This window comes from Halichoerus grypus, chromosome 8 (genome assembly GCF_964656455.1).
Source record: "Halichoerus grypus chromosome 8, mHalGry1.hap1.1, whole genome shotgun sequence".
NCBI lineage: Eukaryota > Metazoa > Chordata > Mammalia > Carnivora > Phocidae > Halichoerus > Halichoerus grypus.
Window position 1 is genome coordinate 138,185,025 of NC_135719.1, and position 13,140 is coordinate 138,198,164.

Sequence of the window (13,140 nt, forward strand, 5' to 3'; positions counted from 1 at the left end):
GCTGGGCAGGAAGGGCCAAGTGTGTGAACTGCAATGGGTTTCAGGAGTCAAAGGAGCTCAGGTTAGATCCAAGCTGGCCTCCGAGTCCTAGGGGATCCAAGCTGGTGGGCAAAGCAATGGACTCTGACCTCTGCAGATACACTCTACGTGAGACACACTCTCTCTCTTTGCCTGCCTATTTCCATCCGTCAGGTCTCACACTGGCTATCGCTTTCTCTGAAGTCAGCCTCATGCCCGCTCCCCAGCCTCCATTAAGCATCCTGTATATTCCCACAGTGCTTTGCAGTTATCTTTCAGGATTAACCATCTTGGATACTAACTACCTATCTTCCCAACTGGACTATAAGTTCCTGGAGGGCAGGGCAATGTTTGTCTTGTTTACTTTCATATATTCTCAGTGTCTGCAATGCAGAAGATGCTAACACTTATTTCCAAAACAGAAAAAGATATAAACCTGAGGACAAAAGTGCACAGAGCAGAGACACCTCCTAAAGGGACTTGGGGCAAGGTGAAGACAGGAGTGCACGTGCACATTAAGTATAAGGTGAGGACCACACATCTGATCAGGCATCTAGGGAGGATTTGAAAACGTTACCAAGAATCCACAGAGGGTCAGAATTTTAGTCACTGACTTGAAAGCTATACACTCCTGTGCTCAATGCAGTCACAACAATACAGGTGTCCACTGAGTACCCATGTCACTTTGAGTGTTGAGAGCTTCACTTGAAAGGCATGAGATTCTGACTTTTAGAGTTTTTAGCTTGTGGAGAGAAGCAGGAAGAACACCCGGGAAGGAAGAACACAAGGATTTGGAAAAGTTAAAGTACAGTCTCTTCTTTAGAATTGACATAAGTCTACCGACTGGGGGACAGGAAACAACCAAGAGCTAAATAAGGAGAACTGGGGACACTATGGCGTAGTATTAGGATGTGGCAAAGGGGGGGCGCCTGGGTGGCTCAGTTGGTTAAGCGACTGCCTTCGGCTCAGGTCATGATCCTGGAGTCCCTGGATCGAGTCCCGCATCGGGCTCCCTGCTCGGCAGGGAGCCTGCTTCTCCCTCTGACCCTCCCCCATCTCATGTGCTCTCTCTCTCTGTCTCAAATAAATAAATAAAATCTTAAAAAAAAAAAAAAAAAAAAAGGATGTGGCAAAGGGGAAACCATAAAGGCTATTTTGTTTTAGTCATTAACAAAAGTGCACCTACTTCACATGCTATGGATCGGGCTTGGGGGAGAAAAAGACAAATTAATCTAAGGCTACTCATTTAGTGATTGCTTCAAGCAAACAACTTTTAACAATGTTATGAAGCCAGCTAGCAAACTAAATAGAAATGAGGTCCAAGGAATCGAAACATGAAAATTTGAAGAGAAAAAGAACTGCACAAAGCAAAACAGACCAAATACAAGGCTAACCAAACAAGAGCTAAATCAAATAAATAGGCATTGCCGTGTGCCCCGGAGGACTGCCAAGGAGAGTGAATTTCAACAAAGAATGCGTCTGCCACCAGTTCGGAAAACTTCAATTCCAGAAGGTCTGAAGGAGGGCCGAAGCCACCGCAGAGCAACACGGGAGCCCTGGGGTGGAGAGGCGCAGATCAGACAATATTTCGGGCTCTGCAGACAAACACTAGACCCTTCCCCTAGCAAGACAGGAGCAGGCAGCCCACTCCCCCCCACGCACCCCAACATAGCCCTTGGCCAGAAACAATTCGGGTCATAGAAATTTGCAACTTTGAGGATGGCCTTCTCTTCCCAATTAGTAGATGAAAGGGGCACTGTCAATATTTCTCGGCCCAAATCGTAGGATCCGAAGTGTTGAGATGAAGCGAGCCCATGCAGCCCAAGTGAAGGCGCTGGCAATCACCTGTGACCTTGGACCCTAAAGACAGAGTCCTGGACTTTGGGGCTGAAATCAAGGTAGATCAAGGAAGTCTCACTCCCTGGGTTGGAGCTCAGCTCTGGCCTGGTGTAGTCAGCAGTCATCCTAGGAGTAACAACCATCACCACCACTACCACAGTCCCTCTGCCTGAGCTTTCATATTGTGCCAGGCACAGAGCTAGGCGCTTTGCATGAATTAATCCTCTCCACAACCCCTTATTATCCCAATTTGATAGCTGCTCACTTTATAGATAAAGGAACCAAGGTAAACTGAGCTATTTCTCAATGGCCTCCCAGCCAATAAGCAAAGGAGCAGTTATTCCAAATATGCTCTCTTAACCAACAGACTTGGCCAGAAATGCAATAAAAGAAGGCAGATAATCAGCAAACACTTATTAATTGTTGGCATGGTATGTACTATGAACTATGCGAGGTGAAACTGGGACAAAAAACAAGGAAGACTAAGCAGAATTCCTTTTACTTACTCTGTAAAAAAAAAAAATCTTGAACTTTATTAGTCTTTAAAGAAAGAAGCCTCCCTACTCTTTAAAATCTACTGTAATCTATCCAGCAAATATTCAGGTTATTCAAATCTGTAAGGAGACTAACAAAACATAACCAAACAAAACAAAAGGAGAGTTGATAATATATAGCTCAGGGGCAGTTTTTGGTTGGCATTACCCAAAATGCAGACTTATTTAGTTCCAAGCACTGGGAGGCCTGAGAGTCTGAAGCTCCTTAAGATTTCCTGACCGTAGCATTGCTTTTTTGCTCAGATTTCTCTATTGCTCTCTTGATTGAAATTTCTGTACATTAATATGTGCTTTTTTTTCCTACATGACCTATTTTCCAATGGGACTGAGGGGGAAAATCGCAAATGCATATTTAAAGCCACAAGAATATTTAAATTCTCCCTATTTTTGTCATACATTTTTAGTACTTTCTATTTGAGATGAAAGATAAAAACTTGTGTGCATGATTAATTGTAATGATGAAAGAATGCGAGGCAGTTGCTTAAGAAACAAGAACAACAAAGGGATAAACTACTGCAGGCATCACCAGGACTGGAATGACACTGCTCTGTGTACTTGATTTCCATGGCAACTAGCAATGGGAAGATGAATGTTTCATAGTCACTCCGCTCTGCAGTACACGTCTATAAATCAAACTTGCATAAAGAGCACAAGATTTCTGCTGTGGGCTGTACTCAGAGCTGGTTTATTTTCCTGTTACTGTATAAGTATGGAAAAGAAGCATAAAACAATGAGGTCATTTTTAGTGGGGAACAAACTCCGAAATTACTAATACACCTGCGGCATAGGATGTCATTCATCTAGCAAGAGACGAGAAGCAGGCGAGGCAGGCGAGGCAGTGGGGGGAATGAAAACCCTGCCTGCTTCAGTAGGGGTAACAGACACAGGCACTCGTGTGCGAGCTGCGTGCCTCCCTGTCCCTCCCCTTAGCTCTGCTCCGAACCGTTTGTGGGAGCATCTTCAGTAACTGTCTTGGATACAAAGTTTTCACTCTGATAATTGGGCAGAAACGATGCTCTGGGTTTAGTATGAAAGTTTAGGGAGGCTGAACAAAGACACATTTGTTTTTGTTTTTGTTTTTTTTAAAGATTTAATTTATTTATTAGAGAGCGAGGGAGAGAGAAAGAGCATGAGAAGGGAGAGGGTTAGAGGGAGAAGCAGGCTCCCCGCTGAGCCAGGAGCCCGATGTGGGACTCGGTCCCAGGACTCCGGGATCATGACCTGAGCCGAAGGCAGTTGCTTAACCAACTGAGCCACCCAGGCGCCCCCGACACATTTGTTTTTATTATATTGAAAATGGGTCCTTGTTGTAGAAGTTAGGGCAGAAAAATAATGCACTGGCGTTGAATTGGGAGTCAAGAGACCTGAGTTTTGATCCAGATCTGTGTAACCTTGGGGAAGCTATTAAGTTCATTGACCTCCATTTTTTTAGCTAGGAGAGAAATGGTGTATGTGATTTCTGAAGTCTCTACCACCATCGGAGGCCACGATTCTGTAATCTCTGAATCTCAAGGTTCCAAATCAATGAGATCTAACCAAACATGTTAGCTGTGCCATTCCTAAAAAATACGTATCTTACCAGACTAGCCATACTATTAACACTGTTTTATGATTTTACCATCACAGTGGAGCCTCTGCCAACCTGTGTCAATCTTCTAAATACAGAACACTCTGTGGAAAATGTAAAAATTTCATTATCAGAGTCTTAAAAAGTTTTAAAAAATGCACAACCTTATACCTGATTTTTATAACATTATAAAGAACACTTAAATTTCCATAATCTTCCTGTTACATGGATAAGTTCCTGCCAAGCAGGAAGCACCCTGCTCCTTGGAGTCTGCAGCTCTCCGTGAAGGTTTGAGGCTCTTCTGGGGTTCTTCTTTGGAACAGTAATGCTCAGTAAGAGTTTGTGAAACAAATAAATGAGTGGATAAACCAACCCCGAGGAACACCTTTGCTACATCTTTTAGCGATCTTGTATTGCCTTCCCCAGTCTTCAGTGTTTAGGCAGATTTCGACCAGCAGACAAATATCACCAGGGTAGAGAGGCAAATACCTGAAAGCCAGGTAAACTATCTGAATGTCTCTTCTGTAAGTCTGTGAGTCTACAAAATACCTGTGGAGCTTCACAATCTAGAATTACCTTCTCACCAGTGGAGCCTGAAGTATTACCAGACACAAAGAGGACCTCCCATCCTCAGGCCTGGCTAAGTCCGGCGGCAGAGCAGGGGCTCCAAAGGGTTGAGTCCCAGCCTCTGCCTCCAATGAGGGCAGAGCAGGGAAACAACACGCAAGTGGCACTCATTGTCTCATTTAATGCTTATGCCAACTCTGGGGAAAAGAGGTTATTATCCCTGTTTTACAAGTTGGGAAAGCTGAGCTGTAAAGAATTTGTGTAAGTGACTACAGGGTGATGGTTATGAAATGTGTAGCAAAATTCAAAACCTGCTCTCCCTGATCCCAAGGCCTCTCTGTGCTTCTCATGCATCTCAGGACACATTCGGGCAACAGATTATTGCTCTACTAGACTTCTTTGGCGCTAAAAAAACAGGGGGTTAAAAAGAGTTAAACAAACAAACCTAGCCCTAAAAAGCACACTATTAGTAAAAAATAGTACTAATCAGGGGCGCCTGGGTGGCTCAGCTAGTTAAGCATCTGACTCTTGGCTTCGGCTTAGGTCATGATCTCAGGGTCCTGGGATCAAACCCCGGGTCAGGCTCCGTGCTCAGTGCAGAGTCTGCTTGTCCCTCTCCCTCTGCTTCTCCCCCCCACTCCCCCCCATGCCACTCGCACACTCTCTCTCTTAATAAAATCTTAAAAAAAAAAATAGGGGCGCCTGGGTGGCTCAGTTGGTTAAGCGTCTGTCTTCGGCTCAGGTCATGATCCCAGGGTCCTGGGATCGAGCCCTGCGTCGGGCTCTCTGCTCAGCAGGGAGCCTGCTTCTCCTTCTCCCTGTGCCTGCCGCTCCACCTGCTTGTGCTATCTCTCGGTCAAATAAATAAATTTAAAAAAAATAGTAGTAATCAGTATTTCTTAAATCTAAATTCAGATCATAAATAGAACCAGGTATACCACTCCAGCATACATTATCACCCATACTTCAACACAGGCTAAAGGCTATTTCCAGGATGGAGCCAGATGTCACACAACCATGTAATTTCCAATATGTGAACACTATGAGAGTCAATGACATCTTTACAGGAGTTTACTAGAAATGTATTTTGCTGCCTAGCAAAGGGATTTGGTTTGGTTCTTAAACTGAGAAGATGTAATAATTTGGGCATATATTTTTGATACTAATTTTTCAAAACCTAATAACACTTATTAAGGAAGGCTCCAGCTTAACCTCCTCTTTCCAATTAGTTTCTTATTAGAGTTTTTAGCACCACCAACTGGTTAAAGAGATCTACTACAAGTTTGTTTGGCTCTCAACCTGCTTTATTCATTAAGAGAGGATCATACATTTATTTCACATTTAATTTGTGGTAAAGGAATTTACTTCAGCTACTAAATAAAATTAGAAATGCCTTTCCTTGTCAGTCAAATAAATAGTAATCCACTTTGGCTTGTTCACATAAGAAGAACGTATATTTTGGGTAGTAAGTCATTAGAGAAAACTAAATCTACCCACTAAAACTAATTTGATTTATTATACCATAAGCTCGCCCTCAAAAAACAAAGACTAAGAACTACAATGAAAATTAGAAACTAAAATAGAGAGGAAACTAAATGGTACTGAATACTACACTAACCTATAGTGTTTATATCAAACATTAATTTAATTGGGAATAAAAATGATTGAGGAGGTAATTTCACTTTTAAAAACTTTGGAGTTTTCCACCAAGATTCCTGACTCACAGATGGATGCTGCCATCTGACAAATAAATATATTCCACCATTTATCTTTCCTTCCTGTTTAACTGAACCCCATCCAGCAATGGGTGCCGGTATATATACACAGCACAACTGGGCCCTGACAGTTCAGATCTGATCTCTGTACAATGAATCAGTGAAAAGAAATATGCCTGAAGAACTAAGTCTGATGATTTCCCCCAAACAACCAATTTGTGAATATAAGTTGTCCATGAAAAGAATATCCAGCCACTTATTGTCATGACCAACTTGTAACCTACAGAATGAATGGCACCAACATTGTAACAAATTTGGTCACTGCAGAAACTTTTCTACTACTCTACTAGGCAATGTACAAGAGAGAAAGAAAAAGAAGGTTCCATTCAATTAAATGAATTGGACTCTGATGGCAGAGTTCCATTAAAAGCTTTCTGATAAGAGTTTAAAACTCCTGTAATAATTTTCTGATGATAGCAGTTTAAATCTCTATATGAATGTGTGGTCAAGTTCATATTTTTTAAGCCCTTTTCATCTAAATCTGCACTTGAAAGCCCTGTAAGGAAGACAATCTGTGATAGTTCCAGATAAAATTAAGGACCAGCAGATGCTCTACCCAATTTAACACATAATTTGAAGATGCATACTTTAATCAACTTCATTCTATTCCTTTGCTTTTGTTTACTCATTCATTCATTCATTCATTCATATATGCATTGAACACTCTCTCCATCAAACACAATTAGGTTTCTGCAAAAAGGGAGTAAGAGTGTGCCTCTTCTACTGCCCTCTCCTCTCCTTGGGTTGATCCTCGGATATGCCATCTCCAAGGCAGAGATTTCTCTTTGAAGTCATGAATGGATTACAAGAAACCTTAAAAATAATATTGACTTGGGTTGAGAAATGCATTTTGTAACGTTTTTGTTTCCACACAGGTGGAATGATACTTAATGCTAAATGTGTTCAGATGTTTTATTTTAACTGTAAATTCAGTCTACTCTACCATTATTAGGCAGTGGTATTCTTAAATCAAAAGATACAATATTGAAGTATAAGAAAGACACATGACCATTATTAACAAGTACCAGCAATGTGACTGTCATCAAATAAAATATTTTTATTGTTTGTTGATTTCCTATGTCCGTTTTCTTCTTTAACCAAAGGATAAAATAATTGAGAATTAGGTCCACTGTGGCTTGAAATTAGCGATAAAAGAGCTCAGCTTTACCTGTAGAATGGGTATGAGTAACAGCTGATGTGTAGGATCACTGCACAGATTCAGTAAGATTACACTAGCAGGTGCTTCATGAATGGGAGCTGCCCTCACTGGCAGTGGAATGATACAGTGCCGGGAAAGCTGGGGGGGGGGGGCAGTGAGCATCAAGGACAGGGTTCCCTGGTGGGGTGCTCAACACCCAGAAAAGGGGACAAGAATGAAACCTGAGAAAAAGAATGGGGGGCTACCTGGAGGGACTTAGGTCAGGGGAGCAGCTTTCTAGGCTGGGGGATTAGAGTATGTCTGTAGACAGTGGTTTAAGTTATAAACAGGAGAGGAAATGGCTGATGGAGAAAGGTCTTACATTAGAAAACAGGGAGGGGATGAGATGAGAACAAAGGAGAGGAATTAGAAAAAAAAGAGATCCTGTTCCTTACAACTAGAATTGAAAGAAAATTAAGAACTGGGGGTGAGGAGGAGGCAGTAAAGAAAACCCGGGAAGAGGCCAGGACCCCATCCGTGAAGCAGAAGGCAAGCTCACCTGCAGTGCAGAATAGAGGGAAAGGTTTGGTACAATGATGACAGAGAGCAAGTCGACCTGATCATGTGTGACAATGCTAAAGAACTGGCTTGGGGTGTGATGCCGAGACTTCTGAGGCCCCTCAGAGGCATGCAGGCCATGGGTACAGGAGGAGATGCTGATGGCACTCATGCCAACAATTTGCTATCCCTGAAATAGGAAATCAAAGATAGAAGAGATAAAGTTCTCCTGGATGGCAATAACGGTATGACGTGACTTGAGTGACAGCTATCCCAAACCTGAGCAAGGAAAGGAAAGCCTTCTGGAATTACACAGGACCAGGGCTGGGGAAATGTACAGAAGATGGATTCAGGTAGTCCAAACACTTTGGTCAAGTAGACAGCAGTTTCTGCCTGAATGGAGAATGTGGTCCCATTCTGGGATAGGCAGTCAGAGGATCAAAGCAGGCGGCAGGGGATCTAAGCAATGGGATCCAAGAAGGTGGACACAGAGTTCACGGATCTCTCAGACATTACACTTGGTGGGAGAGGGACATTTTTGTGGTATGTGTGTTTTGGGAAGTAGGCAGACGCATTGCAGAAAGGTGGCAAAAGCCTGCTCTAGGTCACAGACTGGCAAGGAATTCTGATATAATTCCAAAGGCCAAAGGCAAGATGCGGAACACGTGGGTTCCTATCAAAACCACCTGATCTGGGATGCCCGCTACAGTGTCGTGTGATAAAATGCCACATCAGCTTCCTTTCATACATTTTTGTAAACAGTCCCTTTTGTATATAGTACAGATAACCAAATGAAATCTCAAGTATAACAATCTAAACCAAACCAATTCATAGGAACAGAGAAAAACTATTTAATTACGCAACCGGTTTCCCAAGAACATTTCGGGGCAGAGCGAATGTGCCTTGCTTCCTCACGTTCACACTCGGTATTGTGGGGATAAAAGGCATGGTTCCTGCCCTCAGGATGCTTATACTGCTAAAAGAAGTGAGAAGGGAACAGAACAGTGATTAAGAGCATGAGCTTGGGAGTCAACCTGCCTGAGTTTGAGTCTTGGACCCATTACTCACCAGCCAGGGACCTTGAGCAAATCCTGTGACCTCTCCAAACTTTTTCCTCCTCTGTAAAATGTGGATAGACAGGGCCTAACCCATGAGGATCCTGTGAGGATTCATTCAACACGGTGCCTGGTACACAGTAAATACTCAGTAAATGTTAGTTGCCAGTGTTCTCGTGCTTACTATTAGATGCCTTAATGTGGCAAGTGCTACAGGAGTTCTAAGGAAGAGGAAAGAAATTTTCTGGGCTAGAGAGATCAGGGAAGGCTACATAGAAGAGAGTTCAGCTAAGCTCTAAGGAGAGTTCAGCTAAGCTCAATGCCATTTCGGTATGTGGATGGGGGAGTTGGAGAAGAGAGGGCAATGAACCTGGCATGAGCAAAAATGCTAGAAATGACAGGATCAGTATATGGCAGGCAGCTCAGAATGGTGGAGTAGAATTTCTGACGTGGGAAATGCTGAGAGACATGCTAAAAAGGCACACGAGGTTTCTCTGTGTATAGGGGCCTTGCCTGTCAGACCAAGGAACGTAGGGGCTATCTGGTAGGCAATGAAAAACTATTAAAGTCAAGAAGGACAATTAAAAAGTAATGCTAAAAAAAAAAAAAAAGCAATGCTAATTTCCCTCATCCAAAATGTAACCAGAAGGGTAGGCTAGTGATTTTCAAACTTTAATGTGCATATCTACCATCCAGGGATCATATTAAAGTGAACACGTTTGACTCCGTATGTTTGGAGGGGGGCCTGAGATTAGGCATTGTTAATAAGCTCCCTGGTGCTGATGCTGTTGGTCATTGGAATACTCTTTAAACGGCAAGTGTATATGTATTCAAGGTAGCCTGATGGAGGAGAATGACTGGGTAGGAGATAGGTAGACAAGATGGCTAGACATGAGCTAGCAAAATCATTATGGGTCATTATGTCACTGAGATAAAAACACAGTACTGGAAATTTTTGATTCTGATTTTTAGGATCTATGTAAGGAGGACAACCAAAACTCCTAAGTGTAACTCCTAATTCTGAGCCTATTTTTTTCCACATCTTAAAATAATGTTAATTTAAATCTCATATAAAATGTAAATTTATTTTGTTAAGTACGAGCTTTTCTTATTTTATGAATACAACAGACAATATTACCAAGATTATTTTACCCAGGAGTTAGCTATCTACAACAAAAGAAAAATGTAAGAAATTGATTCCTTTTTCTATAAAGGAAAATGGCATGAATACATTCATGATGTGTGGCTATTAATAACTTCGGGGATGACTGAAAGGGTTAGCAACATTTGGTCATAAGAAAGAAACCGTGGCAGCAGTATCTTATGTGACAGTTGGATTAAAAGAAAAATAGCCCTCATGCTATTACAGCAAGAACAGCGTAGTCAACCATATATGTAGATGAGGAATTGGATACGTTGGCCATAACACTTGTTATACTGACATCTCAAAAACTAAACCCAGGGTTGGATGGCTGTCAAAGCCAGTAATTCCCTCCTGAGAGCAGTCTTTGTTACACTGACAGACCACATCTGTATTCATGTGGTGCTGGGTTCTGAATAATATCTGTGATACACAGAAAAAATAAAGAAGCCCGCCATGCCACTCTCCATGATAGATAACCCCACCAGCGAGTTCTGGAACGAGAAGAAGCCTGCCAGCTCATATAACACAACAGCCTCATTTCTGAGATGAGGAGAGTGCAGGCCACAGAGGCTCACTGATTTGTGGGAAGACAGGTAAGTGGCGGAGCTGGGACTGGAACTCAGGTCTCCTGCTTCCCAGCCCTGGGGCTTACTGCTCCACGTGACCTGCACAGGGCACCGGGAGGCATTTAGAGAGTAAAACAAAACATACATAATAGAAAGCCCGTTCGCTACAAAGCCATTCACTTACATAAAATGGAGTCATCTATTCAACACGTACAAAACTGTGCTGTGCTGTGCTGTCGCGAGTACGATGTCGAATACTTTGTTGTGCCTGCTCATACTGGATTATGTGTATACACATAACTATGAATAAGTATAAAGAAGAAAGATACTTACGACAGATTAGGAGTTTAAAGCAGAAGGTGAAGACAATTTCCTTTTGAGGGTAGCAAGGTGGTAGGTAGGGTGTAGGGTAGGGCCAGCTGTCGGGATAAGAAAGGTCTTAACAGCTGGGCCTTGAAGGTGAATAGAATTTGCATCTGGATGGGTTTTACATAAAACAGGACTACAAAATATGAGCATCCTAAATGTAAAAGAGATGAAATGTTCCTTCCAATCAAATAATATATCCTTGATAATATTAACAAGTGAGCTGAACTGAAGAAACCAAAATAACACATTCTATTTGAAAATCTACATAATGAGGTCATCACTCTTCTTTACTTGTTTTCCGTCCAGTTGCTGAGCTTCAACTCCTATGTCACCAATTCTAAAGTTTATATTGGTAAAAGGACAATCTTCAAATGCAAGGTATAATTTTTGTCCACGGTACAAAATCAATTAAAAACCCTCTGAAAAACTGCCATTTTCTTAAAATGATTAGCATATATTTCTATAGCTGGATTTTTAAAGTACAGTTTTATTCAATATGTTATATGTGAAATCCCCAAAGAAATAAAATTCTGAGGTCAGCTTGGACACTTACACACATTGATACTGCCCATTCAGGAACCACATGCAAGAGGATAATCAGAAAAGGAAATCTCTGACAATACAATTTTGGAAACAAAAAAGTGAAATAAAAACTAAGGCATTACCATAGCGAAGAAGATACAAAAATTTGTAAGACGAAAATTGAAAATTCAAGAAGTCTTTTTCTTCGGCCTTCATACTTACACAACCAGGTATAGCTTGTAACAGCTATCTGTGTATGATTACAAAGAATGAGATATGATTTCTAGGCTTTTAAAAAAAAATACTTTTCTATACACAGAAGCATGTAGATAATTCTGGATCAATAATCATATTCATCACAGTAGGTACTCACTATAATAGCTGTGCTCTTCTTGAGGTCACATGACTACATTTATAAGAGAACCATTCTGATGCACAAAATAATGACTGGGAAATCTTTTCTTGTCCGAGAAAATGATGTGCAACAAGTGTGCTACCGGCAGAAAGGAATCATAGCTAAAGAACACAGTGAGCAATATTACTTCAAAAGAGATGAGAATAAATTGAAAAATAAGTGCTATCTTTTTTAAAAAAACAGATTCTATTTATTTATTTGAGAGAGAAAGAGAGAGGAGGGGCAGAGGAAGAAGGAGAGAGAATCCCGAGCAGACTCCACACTGAGCGCGGAGCTCAACATGGGGCCCAATCTCACAACCCTGAGATCATGACCTGAGCCGAAACCAAGAGTTGGATGCTTACTAACCAACTGAGCCACCCAGGCGCCCTGAAAAGTAAATGCTATTTTAAATCACTTTCCTTTAGGCCCCTTGGCTCTGTAAGATTCTCTTCCAATCAGCATAACAGAAGAGTCTGTTAGTTCATTCTACCCAAGTTGATGACAACCCTTCCCTCTATAATGGCCGTGACATGAGACACATATGATCTTTCTGCCAAGAAAATATCCATCACTCCCTAAACCCCTACCCCCACTGAAACTCTGACATTGAAGGCATATTCATCAATAAGTCATGATTCTCTTATTGTCAACCAATTTTTAATAGCCAGAAGAGGAGAGTTAGAGGCTCTTTGTTTTTTGACCTTCCCCATGTAATATGAAGAGTGAGATTCTTACACCAAAAATATCAGCTATAACTTTAAATGTCTCCAGTCCCTATTAGAGAGCGTTTTGGTGCCTCGATATTTCCACATTACATTAGTATCTGGCAATCTGCCTGCGTATTCAGAACCTCAGACAGTGGGTCGACCAGGGAGTGGGCCTTATGCACATCCACATTTCATTTCATGGCTGGAAAGCAGAAGCTTCCCAGAGCTTTTTGCCAATTGACAGGTGGTGGGAAAGTGCAAATCTCAGTGCTTACAATGAGATGGAGAAAGCTCCTAGGCATGGAGAAGTAAATATACCTACACAGAGAAAAAGGCCTGCCAGAAATACCACAGGGTGCTAATG

General features: G+C 41.8%; 1 protein-coding gene across 3 annotated transcripts in view; it reads right to left on the minus strand.

Annotated features, from left to right (window-relative positions):
- EFCAB11 (EF-hand calcium binding domain 11) overlaps positions 1-13,140 on the minus strand; it is a 140,852-nt gene that overhangs the window by 102,632 nt on the left and 25,080 nt on the right. The window contains exon 6 of one of the 3 annotated variants that reach the window (XM_078054093.1): positions 1,141-1,574. The exons of the other annotated variants lie outside the window; for them this stretch is intronic. Within the exon in view, the coding sequence (XP_077910219.1) occupies positions 1,313-1,574 (262 nt within the window). The 3' untranslated portion in view covers positions 1,141-1,312. Of the gene's footprint in view, positions 1-1,140; positions 1,575-13,140 lie in introns of those variants that run through there. 3 annotated transcript variants of the gene reach the window in all.